The sequence below is a fragment of the Fundulus heteroclitus genome, chromosome 14, assembly GCF_011125445.2.
Source record: "Fundulus heteroclitus isolate FHET01 chromosome 14, MU-UCD_Fhet_4.1, whole genome shotgun sequence".
In the NCBI taxonomy this organism is placed as follows: domain Eukaryota; kingdom Metazoa; phylum Chordata; class Actinopteri; order Cyprinodontiformes; family Fundulidae; genus Fundulus; species Fundulus heteroclitus.
Window position 1 is genome coordinate 23,455,300 of NC_046374.1, and position 25,194 is coordinate 23,480,493.

Below are 25,194 nucleotides of genomic sequence, written 5' to 3' on the forward strand. Positions count from 1 at the left end.
GTTTGGTCAGATGAATCCAGAACCAGAGAACTTTTTATCACGTTTCAACATATTTATTCTCCGTATTTATTTATTATGGGCAAATCCCGTTTTTCAAGAGGATTTAGATTGTTGTATATCCTGGCTCATACTACTTTAATCGTCATCGTACTTTAATCAAATCTCCAGTCGCTTCTACACTTCATCGATGGAAATAAAAAACATTTTTATTAACTTCTTTTTTTTTTTTTTTTTTGTGGCAATAGGAATTGATGTTTCAATGCCAGAGCTCGACAGATTTTGCTTTTACAAGTGGAGCGAACAGCTTTCGCCATAGTGCTCCGCTTGATTTATGCTTGTAAATAGCTTTATTGTGATTCCTGCAGGGAGAGATTCAAATTATATGGACACTACAATGGGAGAGTAAAGGAAGAACAAGAAAAAAAAGAGAAGAGGTGAAAGAAAGAAGAGATAAAAGGGAGAGAATGATAAAACGTCCTCTGTCTGCTCCATCACCTGGAAAGAGACACAAAAAGAACAGCACAACCAACAGACATAAAGCAACAGATACAATCGAATAACACCTAGATGCCATTGCTAAATCATATGTATTATTATTTAAGCTGACATGTGTAATGTGATACCTGAAAAAAGAAAGTGAAAGAACATAAATAAATAAATAAATTATAAGCTTTCTGTATATAAGTGAACATTTAATACCTGGGACCCAGCACCTGTGGGAGTTTGTGAGAGTGCACTAGTTTAGGTGAAGATTATCCAGAAGGAAATAGCTTGATAGTGGTTGTGGAGAACCAAAGGCCCCTTTTATTAACTTCTGACCGAAGTAATTTCCTTAGCAGTCTGTGATCAAAGCATACCAAATTTGTACCGATCCAGAACACATGCCGAACCGTGATGTTTGTGCACCTTTGCACCTCTACTGCAAACTATATGCATTATTTATTAATTTAGTCAATTTCATAATTTCTTCATCTTTTATTAATGTAGAAAACACTCAGGTGGTCCCATTCTACTAGAAACTTTTCTTTTTTTGTCATTTTTTTCCCCCTATAATTACAAATGAAATCGTTACCTTTTTATATTTGATGAGCAGCAGTGCATTTCTTGCAGATTTAGATTTTACTTGGTAGGCGCGAGCCCAAACCAAGGCTCTCTGGGCCGTAGAGGTTGCTGACGGTTACGTCTTGGTCGGTCTGCAGCCGTCTTCAGATGAAGTGAACACAGCTCTGGGAGATGTTCAGGCAGGATGCCCTAACTCTGCTTTAAACTTTACCAACAGCGTGAAAGATTGCAACAATAACTTTAGAAAGTGTGGAAAAAGTTGAATGGGGGTGTCAGTATGTCAGCTCTAAGAATAACAACCAGCTTTGCTCATTTTTCCAACTCTAATAGGCTTTTATTCATGTTTCTCGGTTTAGAAATGACAGTAGCCCCACCTAGTGGGTTGGGGGGGGTTTATTCAATAAGCAGGAAACGTTATTTGTTGCTGTAATTCTGACGCTTTGTGCAGCTTTCTAACCTCGACTTTCACACCCCAGAGTGCGATTTTTACACCTTATTTATTTCTGCTGTCAAAGTGAGAGATTGACAAAGACGGCGTGAAAAGTCCGGCATTTTTGTTATTTTCTTATTTATTTTGTTCACATTTTTTTTTTTGTTATGCAACTCTTAATAACATTATCGGAAGTTGACTGACAAAAAGCCTGAGCCAAACTCTCCTTTGAATGATGGATTTTGGACGCTTCACAGTTCGTCTGCCAACTAAGTGTCTGCGGAGACTCTGACGGTTTTCTAATTAAACCTAAAAGATTCGCAACGACTGAATGATCTTTCCAACCTGCTGCTGGGAAGATTTCCTAAAGATCTGCCACTGACTTTAATAAAACTTTTTGCTGAAATATTTAAAGAAATCAATAATCTAATAAATATGCGAAGGTTGCTACCTTTTACTGCCCATTTAACTCCAGTAGACCGATAACAGGATGACCTGTCTGTCCGCAGCGGCCGTGCTGAAATACGAGAACAACGTGATGAACATCCGGCAGTTCAACTGCTCACCTCATCCTTACTGGCTGCCCAACTTCATGGACGTCTTCACCTGGTCTCTGCCGTTCGTCGGTGAGAAAGGTGAGTGCGGGGACACATGAGCAATGGGCATTACTGAAATTTAGTGACTGCTCTTCTTTGTTGGCACATGGTATGTATGAAGTAGTGGTGGGTATTGCCAAAGAAGTCACGATGCGATTCTATCGCGATGCATCACGATACTTGAATTATTGCGATGCATCGCAATGCATTGTGATATTTTCACTGAACACTGTACACCAGTAGCTGACTGGCTGTGTATGATCTGGATAGTGTCTTCAATTGATACATACTGTAACTGAAAGCAACTGAATTCATACATAGCTGTATTTATTGAAATAACTTTTGGAGGTATTGCCGTGAAAATAAACATTACTGTAACTGGACACAAATATTACTATTGCTGGAGTGGACACACTGACAAAAAGTGCTTAGGATTTATAAAACTTAAAATAACAAAATAAGGATAATCAGTGCCGTTTACATGCCCTTAGTGGTCCTTTAAACCAATGAAATGAAAACATTCAAATGTTTGCGCGTGTAGAAATTGGGGCTAGCTTGCAGTCGAGTGTTGTTTGTTTAATCAGTGCTTGCGGCACTCGCGGCTCTTGTTTTTACCTTTTATTAATTTTTTAAATTAATAATTGATTCTTGGTGTCAAGAATCGATGCATTGGACCGCGAATATTAGAATCGCGATGCATCGTCATGACGATTATTTTGCACACCCCTAGTATGAAGTACAAACTGGCCAATAATTTGTTGCCATTTTTTTTTTTTTTATCTGTACGAAAAATACCAACAATGAAACTGACCGGGGTTGGAAAACTGATTTTTTTTTCCTTTTTTTTTTTTTCGTCCTACTTCCTAGTGAACTATTGTGGCGGAGGAATTTTGGGCCCTTCTTCTTTGCTGACTTGACTTAATTAAGGCATATTGGGGGTCATTTCTCCATTGTGAGATCAATAAAGACTATCTTATCATGTAGCGGCATCTCAAGCAGATTTAGTCTAGACTCCTTTCTGCTAGAGGCCCACACTGCAAAAAGAGAACTAAAAATGAGTAAAATTTTCTTGAAATTAATGTATTTGCCCTTTATTTGAGCAGGTAAATAAGATTATTTGCCAATGGAATGAGTATTTTTACCCCTAAAATAAGATAATTAGATATATTGTACTTGAAATAAGATGATGGAGATGAACTGTTCCTATTTTAAGTGCAAAAATCTTATTCCATTGGCAAATAGTCCTATTTACCTGCTCAAATCAAGGAAATATACATTAATTTCAAGAAAAAAAATCTTATTTTTAGGTCTATTTTTGCAGTGCACTGACTGTGACTACACTGCAAAAACAGAACTAAATAAGAAGTAATATTTTCTTAAAATGAGTGTATCTGTCCTTGATTTGAGCAGGTAAATAAAATGATCTGCCAATGGAAAAAACTTTTTCCCTTAAAATAGGAACAACTCACCTTCATCATCTTATTTCAAGTGCAGGATGTCTAATTATCTTATTTTAGGGGTCAAAATACTCATTCCATTGGCAGATAATATTATTTACCTGCTCAAATCTAGGACAAAAACACTAATTTTAAGAACATTTTGCTTATTTTTTAGATCCGTTTTTGCAGTGTATGATGAGAATCAATCAATCAATCAATCAGCTTTTTTTCTAGAGCACATTTTAAAAACCGCAGGGGTGGCCAAAGTACTGCACATTAAAACAAGAAAATGTAAAAAAAAGTTCAAAACATACAAGACATACACAACATCAAAGGCTAAAAACGAGGTTCACGGTAAGAGTGTTTTAAAATGCCATACACTACAAGATCATAGTGTATTAAAAGCCAGGAAATAAAAGTGTGTTTCTAAAAGAGATTTAAAAACAGCAGAAGATTAGGCGTTTCAGATACTCAATAGAAAGTTATTCCATAATTTAGGAGCAGCGTCACCTCTGAGCGTCAGCCTAGTTTTAGGGACCGTCAGCAGCAGCTGATCGGCTGATCTAAGGGGTCGGGCTGGGCAGTAAGGCTGAATCAGCTCACATAAATATGGTGGAGCAGGGTTGTTCACACATTTAAACACACATAACAAAAGCTTAAAATTTGTTCTGAGTTCTGCACAAGCTGCAGAACTCATGGGGATGTTTTTTAGTAGAGACGGGTCTTTGTCTGCAGGTTAGCCAGCAGTGCTTTTGGCCATGGAGGCCATATTTGCCCTGAGTCTTGTTAGCTGAGGCCTGCAGTGCTTTAGATGTTCCTCTGCCGACCACTTCTCCATGTTTTCTCCGTTTGGTGGATAACGTTCGTCACTGGGGTTCACTCCAGTCCTAAATCCTGATGGGCGACGCAGCCCCAGGGTGCCTCGCTGATTTTAGCAAAAATGCAGTTATCTATATTTGCCACCAGGTGGCATGAGAAAGATGGATTACTTACTTAGCCTCGTGAGACCATCCTGATCTCGCGAGGTTTCAAGGTTTCACTCGCAGATCAGTCTGGCTACCCTCCGTTGAAGAAAATTTGGAGCCGTTCACCAAACGAACGTCCAATCAGCGTTGGCTTTGAGGCGGGTTGAGGTGTGACGCAACGGGAAGCGCGTCAGTTCAGTCTAAAGAACATGGCGGCTTCAGCCGATGAAACTAGCGTTAGCGTGGCTATCGAGCAAGTTTTATCGGAATTACAGAGTATTTCTCTGCTGAGCTAACGAGCCTTTACCTGCAGCAGCAAGAGTAGCTTGGCTTGTGGTTGTGTTTTCGTCGTCGCTCGTAACAGAGCGACGACGAATCTGATTGGTTTATTTGGCCCGTCTATCACCAACATAGGCCAATCAGCTGACCAGTATTTTCGCCCCTTCCCAAAATTACTTCAACGGAAGGTTTCCAGATGGATATGCGGAGCAAATCTATCTGGCGGAGTCAGGTAATTACTTACTGCCCTGAAAGCATGTATTGTTGCATTAACTATTTACCATTTAAAACCGTTAAACAAGTTTTTAATTATACTCTTCTAAATTATTATATTTTCACCAGAATTTCTTCTTTTAGCCATTTTCCTCATAATAAAGAAATTGGAGGTCATGTACACTGGTTTAGGGTCACCTCAAATATGTCATGTTTTATGGGGAAAAACTCACATTTTGTTAATAAGATAAAGAACATATAGTCAAGATACTGACAATGTTAGAAATTCTTTATTTTTATCCTTCCGTCTTTGCTTTCGTCAATTAATCCTCCATTTGCAGAAATTACCTTCCAGACCCTTTGCCTTCCAGCTGTAAACTTGTGTCTGGTGTCCATTATAGACAGAATACCTCATTTACAACGTTTAGACTGTATTTCTGATTAATTCAGGGTCAATTAAAGAAAATGGTGCTTTTATATTAAATAAAAAAGGACATTTCTAAGTGACCCCAAACTTTTGAGCAGTAATGTATCTCTTGAATGTTTAGAAACCTCAAAAATTGTGTTTAATTCCCATCCGAAATGGGGCTACAATGCGACCACAGAAGAAGAACGATCAAAGCAGCTCAGAATAAGATCAGCTATGGGAGCCAGAATTTAGTGATATTTGTGCCAGAATATAGAAAATAATTTCCTGACTTTGCTTCTCATCTGTTCTTAAACTTCTATACATTGGGGCCTTGCAGGATCTATTTCAGGAGTATGTATATCTGTGGGTGTAATTAGGACTGGGTGTGGTTAGTGAAATCTAACCAACAAAATAAGGGTTAATCATAATGCTCCGAATGTCCACTGAGCAGAGCGGCTTCGTTGCTAATCAAAGTCATACTTATACATTTTAAAAGATTTTTGACCACATTATACCACAGAAAATCGTATATATACCATTATAAGGAGCACCATCAATTTTTGAGAAAAATTAAGGATATTAAGTGCGCCTTATAGTCTGAAAAATACGGTTCGTATTTACTCCTACCCCTTTGTCACACTTAATTTACTGCAATAATATATGTCTCTCTATATGTAGTACTTTTAATAAACAATGACTTGAATATACAGTCATTAAACTGCACCAATCTATATCATATAAATATACCATACACGTAATTAACTTTATTATAATAAATATTCAATTTATTAATAAGCAATTGTTATAGAATATAACAATATAACTATCTATACAACTATACACACACACACATATATATATGTATATATGTATATGTGTATATATATATATATATATATATATATATATATATATATATATATATGTGTATGTATATGTGTATGTATATATATATGTGTGTGTCTGTGTGTGTATATATATATATATATATATATATGTATATATATTATGTATTTATGTATATATATTATATATATATATATATATATATATATATATATATATTATGTATATATTATGTATATATATATATATATATGTATATATATATATATATATATATATATATATATATATTATGTATATATTATGTATGTATATATATATATATATATATATATATGTATATGTGTGTGTGTGTGTGTGTATATATATGTGTATATGTGTGTGTGTGTGTGTATATATATGTTATTGAAAATAGATTACAATAATGCACTAAATTGATGTGTATACTGGCATGTACTACTAACTTGGGTTATCTTGGTTAGTGCGAGTACTATTTCACAGCATTATAATAAATTGGTCTGCAATCCCTTAAAGGTTTATTTTAATGAAACTTGCAGTTGAAGTTCCTGTCAGATCATCAGGGGAGAATCTTGAGTTTTATTATAAAGTACTTGACTTTATAATAATAAAGTTTTTCGTCCGCTAATCAATGTGCACCTCAGTCTCTCTGCACAATAATCTAAAATGCTGTTTATGACAAAACCCCTGAACCTGACTGTAGCTGTGAAATCTCCTTTTAAATACTAGCAGGTAGATTTAAAAAAACATGGACTTCATTAAAGACTATTGTTAAGAAAAGTCTGTTTTTTTGTTTTTAAAACCTGTTTTTGTTTCCTTCAGTGACCGAGATGCTCGTCAATGTGTTGAGCATCTGTTCCAACGACGAGCTGACGACTGACGAGGAGCTGGACGGTGAGTGCAGCAGACGCTTTCGCTTTAAATCCACCAGGGGGAGACGTTCTCCCACTTATCTCTTATCTCTAAAACATCCTCTTCTCTCCCAGGTTTTAGACCTTACAGTTAAAAGTATTTGGCTGCATTTTGACAGCTTTATACTTGCTCATGTTCTGCTGTAGGGTTTTATGCTTATTTATGCCACCATGTCAGAGTAGCAGGTTTTGGTTTATCTCCAAGCCCATTTTTTTTTCCAGTTTTCCTGTGCCTGCTTCGACCCTTTATTGGCAAACAGGAAATTATCTCACCACTCCTTCTCCTCCGCTTCCTCCTTCTCACACAGTTAGACTCTTTGGTTCCCCGGTGTTTGGACGTTGCCACGTCAGAGTCGCATTCCTTACAACCTACGGGTGAAAAATGTTCGACTAAAGCAGACAAGGAACTATTTTCATTGTCCAACAAACGGATATTTACATTCTTGACATTTTCCACCTTTTTTGTCACGTTAAAATCGAAAACTTTAATGTGTTTTACAGAGATTTATGTGACAGATTAAAACAAAACAGTGTGTTATTGTAAAGGGAATTTACTATTATGCCCCTAAATAAAACCCAGGGCAACCAGTTGCCTTAAGAAGTCACCTAAAGTCCACCTGTGCGGTAACGTTACCTCGGTATAATGTTTCTGTAAAGGCCCCGGAGGTTTGTTAGAGAAAAATCAGCGATCAAACCGCATCCAGCAGGACAAGACATGCAGCCGTGGCTACAGTAAAATTACTTGGATGAAAGCATGTTCATGTTTCAGAATGGCCTAGTCAAAGGCCAGACCTTGATCTGATTGGGAATCTCTTCCAAAGCATGAAAATCTCTTTCCACAGATGCTCCCTAGATCAGGGGTTCCCAAACCTGTCAGCCTGTGACATCTGGAAAATCAGTGCCAGAGACTTAGCGACCCCCTTTTGGGCGTAATTTTATGAGAATTCCAACAATAAAACACATTCTTACCCCCTTTTGTTAAAATAAGGAACGTTGAGCATCTTGTAAAGTTATATTTTGGTATTGGTTTTACAAATAAGAAAGTAGTAAATATTTTGAGCACATCGGAATCAAATTATCATTAGAATCAGAACTTTGAAATGATTGTGCAAAAAATGGTGTTCTCATAATATTATGACTTTATTTTTGCATTATCTATTCTTCTACACAATATTCTAACTTTATTCTCATAATTTCTAGAAAAATAATTTGGATTAGTGCCATCGTAGATTAAACAAAATAAATTATTAAATATGGGAGTACATTTTCACAAAAAAAAAAACTTTTGAGGAGTGAATGCTGCTTGTCGGGACTTTGATGCAATCAACTGGTTCCCTTATATAGGACATTTTTGACCAATCTGTATATTATGATTGATTTGACTTTGTAAAGTGCCTCGAGATGACATGTTTCATGAATTGGCGCTATATAAATAAAATTTAATTGATTTGAATTGAATTTCACGTATTTGCAAGAAAAAAAAACTGTGATGTCAAAGTTATATAAATTCAAGAAGAACTTTTTTCCACGATTAAAGAAATACATTTGATATCTAATCTAGCGACCCCCACTTTGGGAACCCCTGCAGAGTCTAGATGACCAAAGCTGGTGAAGACACAAAGATGTACTCCACATTTTTCAGCTTTTTCACTGTAAAATACTCATAAAAACTGTGTTTATTTTCTCCATCCACTTTATGATTATGTGCTTCTAATGTGTTGGGCCCATAACGCATAAAATCCCAGAAAATGGACGTAATTTTAGGTTGTGACAAAGTGTGAACAGGTTCATGCTGTAGGCCCTAGAAGCGCAGGACCATCAGTAACGATGGGCTCACACTGAATACGGTTCCGGCGCCACAAGGAACCCGAATCATTAAAAATCAATGTGTCCAAACAGGAAACATCGGGATCTAGACAGGATAAAGTTCGGGTGAATTTCAGAATAAAATCACCACCACAACTTACGCTAGCCTGACTAGTGTAAACAAAACGGCGACACAGAAACAAGAGGAAACAGAGGGGCTTTTGGAGGATGAAGCGGGATATTTAAATGCACGTATAGCAGGTTTTGCCCTAGAAAACAAAAACTACGGCTATTTTTTAATAATTTATGAGGGATAGTAACAGGAAGGACCACGTGAACTTCTGTTCTGACGAGCGCCGTTTCCGCATCTGGAGCCGCAGCTGGCCGCTAAGTAAGTCGGGGTTTGCTGTAAACCAGAACTAGATCTGGACCGTAACGGTAGTCAGTGTGAGCCCCGGGTAAGAGGAAATGCCCTGATCAGGTTTTTATCTAAACCTCTAATTATAACCATAATTGTTATTATCACAATATTTCGTAAACTGCGGTAAATTTTAGTGGTTTCAAAATACCAGCAGAGGAGATCCTGGTCAGTCAGCGCCGACCTCTAACATCTGTTTCATCGACTCTCATTTCTTTTTCTTCACTTTTTAAAGTTTCCACTCTTATTTCTTTGTCATTTTTTTCAGTGTTGCCCTTTGAAATGTTGAATTATTATTTTTGCTTCCTCGCTCCCCACCACGTTGCTAGTGCCCTCATAATCTCTGATTGTTTCCATGATTTCCATCTTCTCCATCCTCTCTACATTTTCTCGCCGCTCCCGCTGTCTTCTCTGCCTCTCTCTCTCTCTCTTTCTGTTTCACGCTGGAATATTGTCACTACTTTGGTTTCTACTCATCTAATTTCTTTGTTTCCTTTCATGTTTTGCAGAGTTTTGTGCTCAAGGCATCACTTTTCCTTTTCATTTGTTGTGCTTTTTTTTTTTTTTCTCATCTCTTCCTTCGCCCTCTGCTCATCTTTCGTTCTGCGGCCATCCACTGACCTCTCTGTCCTCTCTCTTTGTCTTCTCTGCTGGGGGTTGTTTCATGAGAAGGACAGCTAATATATCCCCCCAAGAAAGGTACAAAACACCGGTGTGTGTATGCAGCATCAGCTGAGACTCCCGCCTTTGCTGTTTTTATACTAACATCACTCTTTAAAACACCTTCTAACACAGGGGTGTCAAACATACGGCTCGCGGGCCGAATCCGGCCCGCCGAACATTTTAGTCCGGCCCTGTGGCTTAATGCATTATCATTATAAAAAAATGTATATATATTCTTTTTTTTCCCCTCCGGTGTCCTGTCTGGCAATGTGGCAATAAGAATTTTTGTCTTAATGCTAAAAAGAGCTGATCAGATTTGACTTTCACAAGCGGAGCAGTACTGCTTTTGCCATAGTGCTCCGCTTGATTTATGAATGTGAATAGTTTTATTATGATTCATGCGGGGAATATCTCAAATGATATGGACACTACAATGGGAAAGTAGGAGAGGAAAGGAAGAACAAGAAGAAAAAAGAAAAGGTGAAAGAAAGAGGAGATAAAAGGAAGAGAATGATAAAACAATTATTGAAAAAAAACATGTACTTCGCTTAATTGAAAATATGCAGTCCCTATGTTGTCCACGAGGGGCGCTGTGTTTTAATTAGCAGATTAAGCTTCAGGTGTTGAAAAATTTAAATAATTTCTTAATTTTTATCTGTTTGATGTATTTTGTCATGTAGGACAGTGTTTTTAAGTTCCAAAAAATGTGAATAAATGTTTTTCAACATTGTTCTTATGCATAATGCACAAGTAAATATTTAACTGAGTAAAAGTATTGTTGAAATTGTACATACTTTTCTTAAAAACGCTGAGGTTATTCATAATATATTGTGTAAAAGTGAAATTAACTTAATATAAAAATCAACAAGTCCACATTTATTAGTTCTATTTAATCTTGCAATGAGTTTACTCGTGTGGCACTCTTGAGATCAGATAAAGCTGAATGCGGCCCCTCAACCAAAATGAGTTTGACACCCCTGCTCTAACATCTGTCCTGAATCTCTGTGGTGAACCTCATCAGAGTAGCAGAAGTGTCACAGTTAAAATTAACCTCCTTGCTGAAGGTAAAAAAAAAAAAAAAGACGTCCAGTGAAACGTTTAAGGTTTAAAATGATCAATCCTACCTGTCATATCCAGATCTACACCGCTCCTATACTCCGTCGCTCTTTTAAATTTTCCAAGCAGACTCTCTGGGGTCTTTTTTAAAACTGTTGTTTTAGGGGTCAGACAAATAAATATTTTTCCAGTCTCGGACACGTCGGAGCCCAAAAAACACGGCGCAGGAAGATCCACAGAGCATGGGGTCGTCTAAACATGCTGAACAGACATGTTTGCACACAGACGGGGCTGTTTTCACAGTCGGGGGGCACACTAACACGTATATCTGGGGAATACGTCCGACTAGGAGAGACGTAACACGGGCGGGTGGCATGGTTGCACCCAGTGCTGAGAAATGCTCAGGTGTTGTGATGTGTGATTGGTTTTGGTGTGTTGGCGGGGTTACGGTTTTGGTTTGATCTGATTTTCTGGACTTTAAAATAACAGCATTGCGGTTTTTAAATGTGTTAAAACTAATAGTCCAACAAGACGTGCTCTAGATCTGTACTATCCGATGGTACCGGCCCGGTTCTGCCAGGTAATTACAGAACCAGTGAAAAAGTTAGCTGATACACTGCAAAAACAGAACTAAAAATAAGCAAAACTTTCTTGAAATGAGTGTATTTTTTCTTGATTACAGAAGGTAGATAAGACTATTTGCCAATGGAATGAGATTTTTGCACTTAAAATAGGAACAATTCATCTCCATCGTCTTATTTCAAGTACAGGATGTCTAATTATGTTATTTTAGAGATGAATTGTTCCTATTTAGGTGCAAAAATCTCATTCCATTGGCAAATAGTCTTATCTACCTGCTCTAATCAAGGAAAAATACACTAATTTCAAGAAGGTTTTGCTTATTTTTAGTTCCCTTTTTGCAGTGTATTAGCGCTATAAGAGATTTGGGTTTTTTATTTGCGTCTTTAATTACTTATATTTCATGTTGGACTGACTATAAAGCATACATTATAAAGATTATTAAGACCTGAGCAGTTTAGTTACATTTTGATCCTGTGGTGGATTAAATGTTCAGGTCCAGATATATACATACACCCCCGCTAAGCTTTGGTTGAATGTCTCTGAGCAGGTTGCGCCTCAACCACAGACTCCAGAAACAATAATCAGGTGTAACCCATCCAGATACCTACCATAAGTAATAAAATCCATTCAGCCAAGCATAGTGAAGTGGTAGCCACTGCGCTAGCATAATGTTAGCCAGACCTTCGACATGATGCTACCACCGCCGTGCGTGAAAGTTGGTGAATAACGTTTGAAAGTTTCACCTTGACTCCTTCAAGCTTCGCACTTCTTTCCAGGACCAAATGGCTCAATCCTTTCCTCGTCTGACCGTTACATTGCAAAAACTGAACTAAAAATAAGTAAAATGTTCTTAAAATTAGTGTATTTGTCCTTGATTTGAGCAGATGAATAAGATTTGCCAAAGGAATAAGATTTTTGCACTTAAAATAAGAACAACTCATCTCCATCTTATTTCAAGTGCAGGATGTCTAATTATCTTATTTAGGGGTCAAAATACTCATTCCATTGGCAGATAATCTTATTTACCTGCTCAAATCAAGAACAAATACACTAACATTAAGAACATTTTACTTATTTTTAGATCCGTTTTTGCAGAGCGTTTCTCCAGAAGGCGTTTGGATAGACCACATAGGCAGCTGCAGATTTCTGTCCAGTTTGAAGGTGTCAGCTTCTTTCTTTAAAGGGGACATACCATGCTTCCATTTGCCACTCAAATCATTCAGTTGTGGTCGATATAAAGTGGAACTGCAACGCTTTGCTCTGAATCCCTCGTTAATTTACCCCCACGTTCCCCCTTTTTACTCCTGTTCTGAGGTGCGTCTGAGAGCAACTCGTTGTGGTACTGTCCCTTTAAGAGCTATGTAGGCACAATGGACGCTCCCCTCCAGGTTCCACTCCTCCCCGTTTGGCCATTTTTGTAGTCAGATGAATTATGTGGGTCAATACACCCACACACCAAACATTTTCACCTATCCACTTGTAGCTTCCTTGAGCTTGGACTACAAAATTGTAGAAAAAATAAAAATGGCGGATTCCCAAGACCTTGTTTAGCAGCTCTGCAACACATGCTGCGACATATTTGGTTTGTAACGTAATAGAAAACAGAGAAAACTGAACAGGCTGATAAATACGACCCAAACAGGACATTAAGAAATCTACGCAGCTCCTGGACAGACTACATTCAGATTTTCTGCACTCCTAGAGACGGCAAGTGCACAACAAGATGTATTTAAGGGCTAAAAAAGTGGATTTTTCATAGGTCCCCTTTACGGTTGCTCCAGTGTCTCCCAATTCATCACCAGCTTGAGCTTTGTTGGGTCCTGAGTTTCTCCCTAGACATCCTGATCAAGTTTCTTTCTCCTGACTGTGATAGTTTGAGTTTGGATGGTTAGAAGCCTTTAAACATTTGAGCGTTTTGACAGGGAAATGACACCAAACGCACATCTGACTTGACCTGGCCTCAGCCTGGCTCTGTTTGGAAGCTGGTTCTGTGTCATTTTAAACTAACTTTACGTCTTCTGATAAGCAGAGTGGTTCAATATGCAGTCAGAAATATGCCTGGATCTCTTTGACGTCTACAAAAGCACGTGAATGCGGTGCAGCTCACAATGTGGCATTTACCCAAATGTTAGTGGGGGGTATGTTAAATATATTTAAACCTCTAGGTATAATTTTGACTGTGTGGTTTTTGACAAAATCCACCTTGTTGTGTAATCATTCCTTCCTGATAAGAAAAAAACATGTCAAATCTATCCTTAAAGGCCTTGATTATCAGAAACTGATGTTAGATGTATAATTTTTGCCGGTCAATCAGGGTTTCGCTGCTTCTTTCAGTCAGTTTCTGTCCCCCCAGAGGATAGATAACATCTTCAGTACACGCCGCTGGGCAGGGAGTCGGTCCGCAGGAAAGCTTTGAAAAACCGACTGATAAAAAACACTTTAGAGGAATCCAAGTCTGAATGCTTTGGAGGGAAAATATACATAAATAGATCTGGTTTCAAGCGGGGGGGGGGGGGGGGGGGGTTGCACTGGATTTAACTATCTACATAGCAGCTGTTGGTCGTGTAACATAGTTGTTATTTCTAAATGTTTCCTTTAGGTGCCACAGCTTCTGCCCGTAAGGAAGTCATCCGCAACAAGATCCGCGCCATTGGGAAGATGGCCCGGGTATTCTCTGTGCTCAGGTATGCAAACATGCACATATATTTATAACTTATTTATAATATTAACCAAATTACAAGGGGCCAACACTTCACAACATGCTTATTTTCTGAACTTTCTTCATGCAAACCAGCTTTTGTTTTTCACATTTCTATAACTATTTATGCATAACTACCATACATATCTTTTCAGTTTTAGTTCATTCATTAGTTTTCTCCTCCTTTTTTTCCACTGAATTAAAGCGTTAAAAACAAGCCTCTACCTGGGAAGTGTGACTGCATTTTATTTATCCTCCTTCTAATCAAAATAAGCCAGAAAGAGGAAGGAAAATAAGTGGAGGCAGAGTTTTCCTGCTGTAAATCTGTCGCTGCTCTGTTTACCCTGAACTTACAACCCCGGGGCCGAACCGGCAACCCTGCGACACTTTTAGATGTCGGCGCTTCTGCAGCTAATCAGGAAAGGAAGGGCTTCGCTCCTTCTTGACTTAGTTGGATCAATGTTTAGTTCTTAGAGCACAGTCGGCAGCTCTTTTTTAAACAGGGTTCCTGCGGATCCTTAAAAAGTCTTAAAAGGCATTGAATTCTGTAATATAAAACTAAGGCCTTAATTGGCATTAAAATGTCTTAAATCAGTCTTTCTTAGGTCTTAAAATTGTTACCAGGTCATAAATAGGATTTTATTTTTGTAATCCTTACCAAACAGTAAAATAATTGACACAATTATATATTTTTTTAAATTTACTGAACGGCTCAATGTAACCATTATTGGTTCCGTCCCGATAGTGGAACCAATAAAAACTGTTGCGGCCAGACCATAGCTGCGTAAAAGAGTTGGCACTGGTTATGTTGTGGTTTTTAAAACTGATTTATAGTTTATTTTAGTAGGGAACAAAACAAAGTTTGTGAATTCAGTTCAGTAGTTGTTAAAAATATATCTGTAATTTGTGTGTGTTTTAGCTTTCTTCCTATATGGGATGTTTTTCAAAATTTTAAACATATCTACTGAGCCAGAAAGTAATGGTTTATGTTAAAATAAACATTTGGGTGAAGTTGTCGCAACCAGGTTTATCTTGTTTATAGTGAAGTTGGTCTTAACTTTTTATTTCAAGTGGCATTAAAAAGTCTTAAAAAGTCTTGAATTTAACTTGCCTTATGCTGTAGGAACCCTGTTAAATTTACTCAGTTTCAGCATCCAGTTTTCTGGAGTTCACAGCCGGCATCAGTTACAGTGAATGTAATTAACCTTAAAGGAAGCTGAGCTGTCCCGCTGCGATCTTTCCAACGTTTTATTGATTTGCATCAGGTAGCTGAAGCCATCCGGTTAAGGGGCGCAGCTGCACAACCGAGGCGTTTTCTTCCAAAGAAAACTTCCAGGCCTCAGTGAAAACATCCCAAATCCCTGAGAAATCAGGGTTGCTGGAAAAGTATGGAATAGGATTTCTGTAAACTCCTGGTTTGGATAAGGGTGAAAAGGGGGAATTGAGAGGATGTGGGAAAATTATCGTATTTCAAGAGTTTACTCCCTCCTCTGTCTAAATTTTGTGAGCTTCCTTCTGTCTTTACTTCTTTGGTTCCTTTCCTCCTTTTGTCATTCCTTCCTTCCCTGTGCCCTCCTTTTCCCCCTCCTCCTTGTATGTTTACTTCCTTCCTTCTGTCCTTCCATTCAAGTATGAATGTGTGAAGGACTGAATGTAGCGTAAAGCGCTTTGGGGCACGCAGGACATACGCAGGGCATTATTTTTACCTTTCTTTCCTTTCTTCTGCCCTTTTCTCTGCCTGTGACCTTCTATCATTCCATCCATGCATCCATCCATCTATTCATCTATGAAGCCATCTGTACATGTATCCTTCCATCGGTCTATATATCCATCTATCCATCCATCCATCCATCCATCCATCCATCCATCCATCCATCCATCCATGTATTTCTCCTTCTATCTGTCCATCCATCCATGCATTTGTCCATATATCCATGCATATGTCCATTCACCCATCCATGCATCTGTCTGTCCATCCATCCATGCATCTGTCCATCCATCCATCCATCCATGTATTTCTCCTTCTATCTGTCCATCCATCCATGCATTTGTCCATATATCCATGCATATGTCCATTCACCCATCCATGCATCTGTCTGTCCATCCATCCATGCATCTGTCCATCCATCCATCCATCAATGCATCGGTCGATGCATCCATCCATGCATCTGTCCATCCATCCATCCATGCATCTGTTCATCCATCCATCCATCCATCCATCCATGCATCTGTCCATCCATCCATCCATGCATCTGTCCATCCATCCATCCATCCATGCATCTGTCCATCCATCCATCCATGCATCTGTTCATCCATCCATCCTTGCATCTGTCCATCCATCCATCCATCCATCCATGCATCTGTCCATCCATCCATCCATCCAAGCATTTCTCCATCCATCTATACATACATATTTGAATCCATCCATCCATGCATTCATCCATCCATCTGCCATGAATTCAATGTGAAATTTGGCTGTTGTAATTTAAAATGCATGCATAAGACTGAAAACTCAATCTGGAAACCAGACCTGAGCCTTTAGGCCCCAATTAGACCACCACACCAACATGATGTGGTGGTAGCAGCAGAATGCTCTGGAAACAAATAATATTTGTTTTTCTATACCAAATGTCCCTCTCTGGCAGATTGTACAGTTTTATGTTAAATTGTGCAGGATATCTGTCACTCTAAAGGTGGAAAAAGATTTGAATAAATGTATTATTTGATTTATTACATGCATTCCTTTTTTTTTTTTTACACTAAAAGCAGCTTGAACAATGTGCCACCTTGATAATTGTCTGCCCATGTGCTTCAGAGAGGAAAGCGAGAGCGTGCTCACACTGAAAGGGCTGACCCCGACAGGCATGCTGCCGAGCGGAGTGCTGTCCGGTGGCAAAGAGAAGCTGCAGAACGGTAAGACTTTCTCTGAGACCCAGCCGCGCCTCTGTTCCTCCCGCCTGGCATGGGTTTCAGTGCGTGCACCAACCTCTTTCACACAGAAGACCCTAAACTGGTGTTTAGCTCTGTATTTAAAGTGTCATTTAAGTACACCCCCTGGAATATCATGTGCAGTAAGTTTCATTTTAGCTCCTCTGTTAGCTAAATACAGATTAGAAAGTCTCCTCTGCCACCAGCTACATTCAGCATTGTTTCTTTGGTTTCATTGTTTTTCTTAAATGTGTCCTCTCTTTAACGTCCCGCGTTATTGCTTCTGTTTTCCAGTCCCTGTTTTCTCTCTCCCACTGGTTTTTACTCAAATATTACCCATGTTGTTTTCTTTCTCCTTTTCTCTCTGGAAACTGCAGGTACATTCGGGTGTTGTGCAAGTATTTCGTTGTGTTTTGTCATCATCGATGTTTTTTTTTTTTTTTTTTTTGATTATCATTTTTGTGAGTTGAGTTCAGGTTTTTTTTCGTTCGCTCTCTCGGCTTCATGCACCCTGTTTTGATGAAGCTGAGGTGGATCTCAGCAGTTGTGTCAGACTATAGAAACTCAGGAAGACGATTCACTGCAAAAAGGGAACTAAAAATAAGTAAATTTATCTTGAAATCAGTGTATTTGTCCTTGATTTGAGCAGATAAAGAAGAAGATCTGCCAATGGAATAAGACTTTTGCACTTATAGTAGGAACAACTCACCTTCGTCCTGATTTCGGGTGCAGTATATCTAATTATTTTATTTTAGGGGTCAAAATACTCATTCCATTGGCAGATAATATAATTTATAATGCTCATTTCTAGAAGATTTAGCGTATTTTTAGCTCAGTTTTTTGCAGTGTAGGAATGGATTAAAAATGGCCATGAGAGAAAACAAGGATAGTTGTTAATTTTGTTCTTCCCAATAAAAAAAAAAAAATAATAAAATCAGCTTTTTTCATCAACCTGAAAGCACATTTTTGTAGATTTGCAGCAACCGTTATTGTCAGTGGCCCTGTAAAGATGTGTAAAAAGTCCATGAAAAACATTCAGGTGACAATCCAGTAGCTTAATCTCACTTTTAAAATTAAAAGCATAGATTTCCTGTTAAGAAATAACTGTTTTTATCTGCTTTTTATAGAGTTGTGAAATTACTTATGTGCAGTTTTGTCTTTTTTTCATAAAGAAAAATTTTCTTATTAAACAAATTTTACATATAATCACAAATTCACTATGTAACATTTAGCTTTTTACATTTATTTGGATCAAAATGTGGAAAAAGGTGAGATTCCAGGGGCCTTTGGTAGGGAATGCAGGCCCACAGCATCACAGACCTGCTACTGTACTCAACAGATAAGATAAGATAGACTTTATTGATCTCACAGTGGAGAAATTCACATGTCAACAGTGGGCAGGAGGCGCTTTTCCACACATTCCTCCTTTATTAGGCGTACAAGTTGCTGAACTTTCTCATCCGTCTGAACAAGTTAAAGCATAAACAAAGCATGCTTCAGATATATATAGATTTATATAGAGACTGTTAGGTGTTTCATAATTATGGTTGCACTAATTTAATTCAAAAATATAAAAACAGGGTATTTTTCCCCTCACTGTCTTAAATTATTATTATTATACCTTTATTTTTACAGGCAGGTCATTAAGAACAAGTTCTTATTTACAATGGCGGCCTAACACGTAGAGTAACCACTTAGGAAAAGGGAAGTAGGGCTAAAATAAATACAATGCATTAGTAGTACATACATAAAATACAATTTAAAACAGACTAAAGCATATTGAAATATTTTTAGTGTGAGATTATGCTACTGCAATAAAAGATCCTTTATTCTGCACAAGCTTTTCCTCTGCTGAGCTTTTTAACGTAGAGTTTTTTTTTTAGGACTTATAAGCAGTATAATTAATAGTTTAACGGAGATCCACGTGTCGACATCGGTGGATTCTCTCGTGTTTTTAGCTGAACAGCCGTGGTGCTCCTGCTGTGATTTTTGGCCACTTTTGATTTGTGTGTCGCTGGTTTAGTTGGAGCTCATCCTCTTGGACCTTTTGTGCTGTAGTCTTAATGTCTGTACACCTTTGCTGGCGTGACGTCGACTTTATGCAGCTTCGTTGTTGTTTTTTTATGTGAACGTGTCAAACTCCCCAGGATGACGGTTAGTGGTCGGTAAGTGGCTGAAGGGTTGTTGTTTTTTTTACCTTCAACCTCAGCCGGTGTAAGCCAGTACTTTTGACATGCTGCATCAAAAGATACTGAAGCTGTGCTGTGAGATGAACACATAATGTTCCTCATCCATGTGTTGTCGTCGTGTTTTTTTTTAACAGAAACAAAGCATTTTAGTCTCATATTATCTCTCACTGTTGATCCCTGCAGGGTTGTTGTTATCTTTTTTTTCAGTCACTACATTCACTCTTGTTTAACACTTTTTTCTTGAAGCTCTTTAACCCTTTCCCCATGATATTTGCTGCCATTTTTTTTCCTCCTCCTCCTCCTCTTCCTCCTCCGTCCCCTCCTTTTTGCTAACATCCTCGTATTCTTTTGTCATGAAATGTGGAGATGCCGTTAACCTTTTGTTGTCGTTATTGGCTGTCTTTGCTGCTCATTGACTTGTTCCTGGGACAAAATGACCTCCTCCTGCTCACCTCTCTCGTTCATTTTGCAACCCCCCTCTTCTTCTCTTCAGCTACTGTTGAAGCTATTGAGGCTGACGAAGGTAAATGGGTTTGGCCGCCCTATTCTGTTGCTTTTTCACGGCAATAGATAGTGTTGGGGAGGGGGCGGGTTTTGGTGGGGGGGTTTTCCATTCATCTCGCTGGTGCTTAAGTAGATTGTGTTTTTTTTGGGGGGGGGGGCTGGGCTAGCAAACTGTGGCGTAGTTTCAACGTAGAGCAATATGTAAGTACGTTAGATCGTGTGGCCGCAAGTTTTAAAGGGGGACCGGCTTTTTATAGCAGAGATTTCATGGTCGCAGATAATCCCTGTTATTTTTGTTGTATTTATTTATTTTTTTGTTAATTGGGTGAGCGCAAAGCAAAAAGACAGACATCTCTGCAGGAGTCTGTGACTGAAAATGTTTGCTGTGCTATTTCACAAGCACTTCTAGATGCAGTTTCTCTGTGATATACTGATTGACGAGAAGCTGTCGAGACACAGTTGCACTGGCAGAAACTCCTTTTCCCGCTCACAGATCGTGCGAGGTGTGAATACAGGGGGGGGGGGAGGTATTATCAGCTCCTCTGGAAGCGCTACAGTGAATTTCTGTTCCCTGGAAAACACAATGGATCATTAAGACCCGATTCTATGTTTTCATTCTTGCTTCCTTCTGATGAACACAACAAATATAAGGGCTTAGCATTTCAGAAATGCCATTTTTCCTGCTATAAATGGGGGATTTTGGTTAAAAAAAAACAACAACATAGGCCTAGTAAAGTTAGGAAGATTACAACACATCACACTTAGTGTCTATATTTTTATTTTCACACAGCCAGACGTTCTTGTGATCCTTTAACGTGGGCTTAGTGAATGTTTCCACCGGCTTTCTGAGTTTCTCTCTCGACTCTAGCTGCTTTTTTTTAACTCATTCTCTTTTATCTAAGTATTCAAGTGGAAAACAAAAGAAAGGCTTGGAAATTCACGCTCCTTACTTTCCCAGATCTCACCAACTTCTCCTGCTACCAGGTTCTTTGGAAAAGTGAGCGGACTTAGTCCGCCCTTTTCTGTGTTGGTGCTGCACATCCTTTCAAAAATATTCCCATTAGGGGGGAAAAAAACAAAACGTTTTCTGCTTAAAACAATAGATAATTGCTCTCTGCGGTTCTAGATAAAACGTCATCATCCCTTTGTGGTGAGACTGTGTTTGTGTCAGAAACATGCAGTTTAAAGTTACTTACCTGTTTTGAAAACCAATGAAAAAGCAAAAAGTAATCAATTTGCTTGCTACTTTAGAGCAGGGGTCTGCACCCTTGACAATTCATAGAGCCATTTTACCCTCAAACCAGCTAAATAAAACTGTTCTAGAGCCGTAAATCTTACATGACCATTTGAAAAAAGACAACTTGTGCTTTTTAGATAAGTATCTACTGTAGGAAATGTTATTTTTTTAAGAACCACTGTTTATTTATTTTTTTATTTTTAGGGTTTCAAATAAAGAAGTACTTAAAAAAAATTGCAAGAAGAGAATATATTTTCTTCTATGGGATATTGATATTTGTGCAAAATAATATGAAAAGGTTTTCAACTTAATAAGGAAAAAATATTGTTAGTTGTTTTAGTGTCATTAAATTGTGGAAATGTAGTTTAATTATACCATGGAAAACTGAAAAACTACTGAAACTTGCTTTTTTTTTTTTTGTATTTAAAAACCCTAATTAGCTCTCTATCATTTTTAGCCCAAGTTATTTGGAAGGCCCAGAGAGCCACTTGGGACTCTGGAGGTTGCTTTAGAGGATGCTCTATAATACGATTAAACGCGCTCTTTAAAAATTACACAGAATCAGACGGTTAACATATACAAACACAAGAAAAAAAATTTAATAAAGATCTTGATTTCTGTGGACAGGACCAAAAAACAAAGAAAAAAACATAGACTTGAACCAAAATCTACGGAAGAGGATTAGGGCCATTAAAAAAAAAAAAAAGTCTATTCAATTGTGACTTTATTCTCAGAAATCTGAGAAAAGTCAGAATTGAATAGACTTTTGTTTTATTTTATTTTTTTAATGGCCCTAATCCTCTTCCGTAAAAAGCAGCCAAAGTCCAAAGAAAAACCTCCTAAAAACCTTCAGAGAGCCTAAAGAAATAATGATTGGCATCATTTTGGAATATTTGTAGGAAAGTCTGTCTTTTTGGAAGAAAAGCACAGTGGAAGTGGCGTAGACTGAAGACTTTTGCACTACACTGTAATTGCCAGATTTGGTTTCCTAGTCCCCCTGTTGCGCTGCCCTCACATGAAATCTTGCTATGAAAGCCTTTAATGTTCTGTCCCCTTTGAAACGGCCGAAGCAGTTGTGTATTGTTGTTGCTGTTGTATTCATCTTCTGATTGTTTCGGAGCTAAAACCCAAAGCTTTTGCTTGGGGAGAAATCTACATTAGATTCTCCCTTTTTTTAAAAAAAGAATAAAAAAGTGAAAATAAAAAAAGTGATTTGTATCGCTTTTCCTTTTGTTTGCGCAAGAACAACCTCAACTGCGAGCTAAATAGTGGTGCGGCAGCTGCTATTTACGCTGAACCTGTCCGGTACTTCCTCTTGAACCCCACAGAGGACAGTCCTCCGTAGTGTCCCGACTCTTCTCTGCTTTCTCTCTCTCCATGTCGGTCTCCTGTGGCCCTGCTGTGTCGTGTTTCCTTCCTGTGTGCTGCTAATAACCTGTGTCTGACCTGTGCTATGCAGCAACACAACTACGCTACCCATCATGCCCCTCTTTAAAATACGAAGCCCCTGCTTTCTCATCTCGATTAAGGGTCATCTACTCATTATTAAAGAGGCTTTATGAGAGGTGGAAGTGGCGTTTTCACCATCTAGATCGTGTGGTATCTTCCATCCCTCATAGCTCCTGGTAAATCCTAATTGCTGCATGCTCCAAGCAGACTAAACAAGTCGTTAGCACCCCAAGTGTCTGTAGTGTTTCTGTCCGTGGACTCAGTCTCAGCGTGGCTTATATTCTGTGGCAGTGAGTGTCTCCGTGGACTCCAGACATGTTTATTTTTTTCGTTCTCTCTTCATTTTTGTTTTTGTCTCTGTGTGTCTCTGATCATTCTCCTCTCTCCTTTTTGGTTGTTTTAAGCTGTGACGTGACGTTAGGGCCATCTGGATGTGTTTGGGGTCCTCAGGCGTTCTGCAGCGGGCTTTCTCTTAGAGCCGCCCTTTTCTTTTTCTTTTTCTTTTTTACTCACTGAAAACACCAAGATAAAAACAAACAGCAGCAGTGCAGCATGTTCTGTATAGTTCAGATTTCTTTGCACAGATGCTCATCGAAGCATGGATTGGTGGTGTTAGATTTAGAAGGACTATTTGATAATTTTGTCTGACCCATTGCTCTCTTTTAATCTGATAGGTGATGGTTTGTCAGAATGAGGTTAAGCGTGATAAGAAAATTGTAAATTATATGGTTTTACAACACATTAAAGCAGTTGTAATTATTTGGAAAGTCACTGGAAAGGTCACAGCTTTGTTAGATGTACCTGTAATTTTCTCTGGGTAGAGTTACACGAGAAACAATTATTATTATAAAATGACGAAAGACAGTTACTTGGACCCATAGCTCCAAGGTACCAAAAAAACCCAAAACAGTAAATAAACTCCCAGGGTTACGAGTTAAAACGTGTTTAGCACTTTTTTTTTAAACAAACTAACACATCTTAGGGGGCCCTGGTATGTTATATTACATACAGAACGAAATTTCGTTCTGTATGCACTCTGTGTATACAAAATGACAATAAAGAAAGTCTAAGTCTAAGTCTATATGGCACCAGTATTGATGCACTTCATCTTATCCTCTTGTTTAGCAGTAATTTAGTCCAACTAGAGTCATAAAACAATTCATTATAATAAAATCTAATTACATGCAGTCCAGTTTAAGCTGCCGTATTTTTGGACTATAAGACGCACTTAAAAATCCTTAAATTTTCTCACAAATTGATAGTGTGCCTTATATATTATAACTGTACTTGTTGTGCCTACTGACCGTACTTTATGTGGTACAATGCGCTCAAAAATCTGTTAAAATGTGTAAGTAAGACTTTGGTTAGCAACAAAGCCACTCTGCTCAATGGATATTCGGAGCATTACGTTACACTACCTGATAGGACCCCTGAGCTGTCTACAAGACTGCCTGACTATAATGTTTAAACTAGAAGTAAATTCATGTTAGGCAGGCCACGCCCGGAGTGGCCTCCAAAAATCTTATTCAATTGGGAAGAATATTTTATGCTGCTTATAATCCGGTGCGCCTTATGGTTCGAAAAATACGGTAAACTATAATATAATACAGTTAAATTCATTTGATCATATGATGCAAATTAGAAAAACACTCGGCGACTTAGCCAGCACTACTTTCTATAGGAAAGAGTAACGAGCGAGTCCAAAAAGTTATTAGCAGCAGTAGGTCCAACAATCACTTAATAATTGGATGGAAACACGTTTATTGACTTGATGTAGAAAAGAGACATGGCTAAACGGATATCCTGAGCTAGTGGCACTTTCTATGGCATGAAAACGTGGAAAGTATCGTATTTTTCGGACTATAAGTCACACTTTTTTTCATGGTTTGGCCAATCTGCGACTTATATTCAGGTGCGACTTATATATCAAATTTAATTGGTAAATCATACTGAACAACACGAACCAATTAGTAAACATGACCGTCTATAGCCACAAGAGGGAGCTCTAGGCTTGTGGAAACTATATGCTGCTCTTGTACCACTTAAAAATTAATTAGAACATTAAATTATGAACAACAAAGACTGAACACATGTACGTATGTTGTTTCAGTCTGCAGTCACGCAGCGAAGTGTTGCGTGGTGCAGTTCGTAGAAGTCGCTAGCTGTTAGCTGTCCGTGAAGCTAACAGCTAGCGCTAGCTTACAGGTTGTGGTCCGGGCGGTTTATAACTTCTCTGATCCACGTGAGCTTTACGTTGCTCTAAAACATCCGTGTCGTACTGTTAGCATGTAGCACCGCTACGCTCACTGTCTAATTACAGCGTAATTAGATTGAAATGCTCTGATGAGAACTTTACGGGTTGGAGTTGGTAGCTTGTTATGCTAATTTACCCCATTCAGCCTCCCAGGTATTTTCCATATTATTCAGCTAATTGTGGACGCAGCTTTGCAATTGAATAAGTTGCCTTACCAGAGTCAATATTCAATTCAATATATC

General features: G+C 38.3%; 1 protein-coding gene across 5 annotated transcripts in view; it reads left to right on the top strand.

The window, feature by feature from the left end:
• Positions 1-25,194, top strand: part of LOC105936124 (serine/threonine-protein phosphatase 2B catalytic subunit alpha isoform) — a 138,682-nt gene that overhangs the window by 112,033 nt on the left and 1,455 nt on the right. Inside the window, exons 9-14 of one of the 5 annotated variants that reach the window (XR_004932550.1) lie at positions 2,002-2,127; positions 7,080-7,151; positions 10,065-10,091; positions 14,293-14,377; positions 17,207-17,304; positions 17,697-20,031. Coding sequence is in view for 4 of the 5 variants with exons in the window: in XM_036146577.1 (XP_036002470.1) it covers positions 2,002-2,127; positions 7,080-7,151; positions 10,065-10,091; positions 14,293-14,377; positions 17,207-17,304; positions 20,002-20,031 (438 nt within the window). In the remaining variant the exon portion in view is untranslated. The remainder of the gene's footprint in view (positions 1-2,001; positions 2,128-7,079; positions 7,152-10,064; positions 10,092-14,292; positions 14,378-17,206; positions 17,305-17,696; positions 20,032-25,194) is intronic. The other 4 variants (XM_036146577.1, XM_036146580.1, XM_036146579.1 and 1 more) reach the window with 4 other exon arrangements.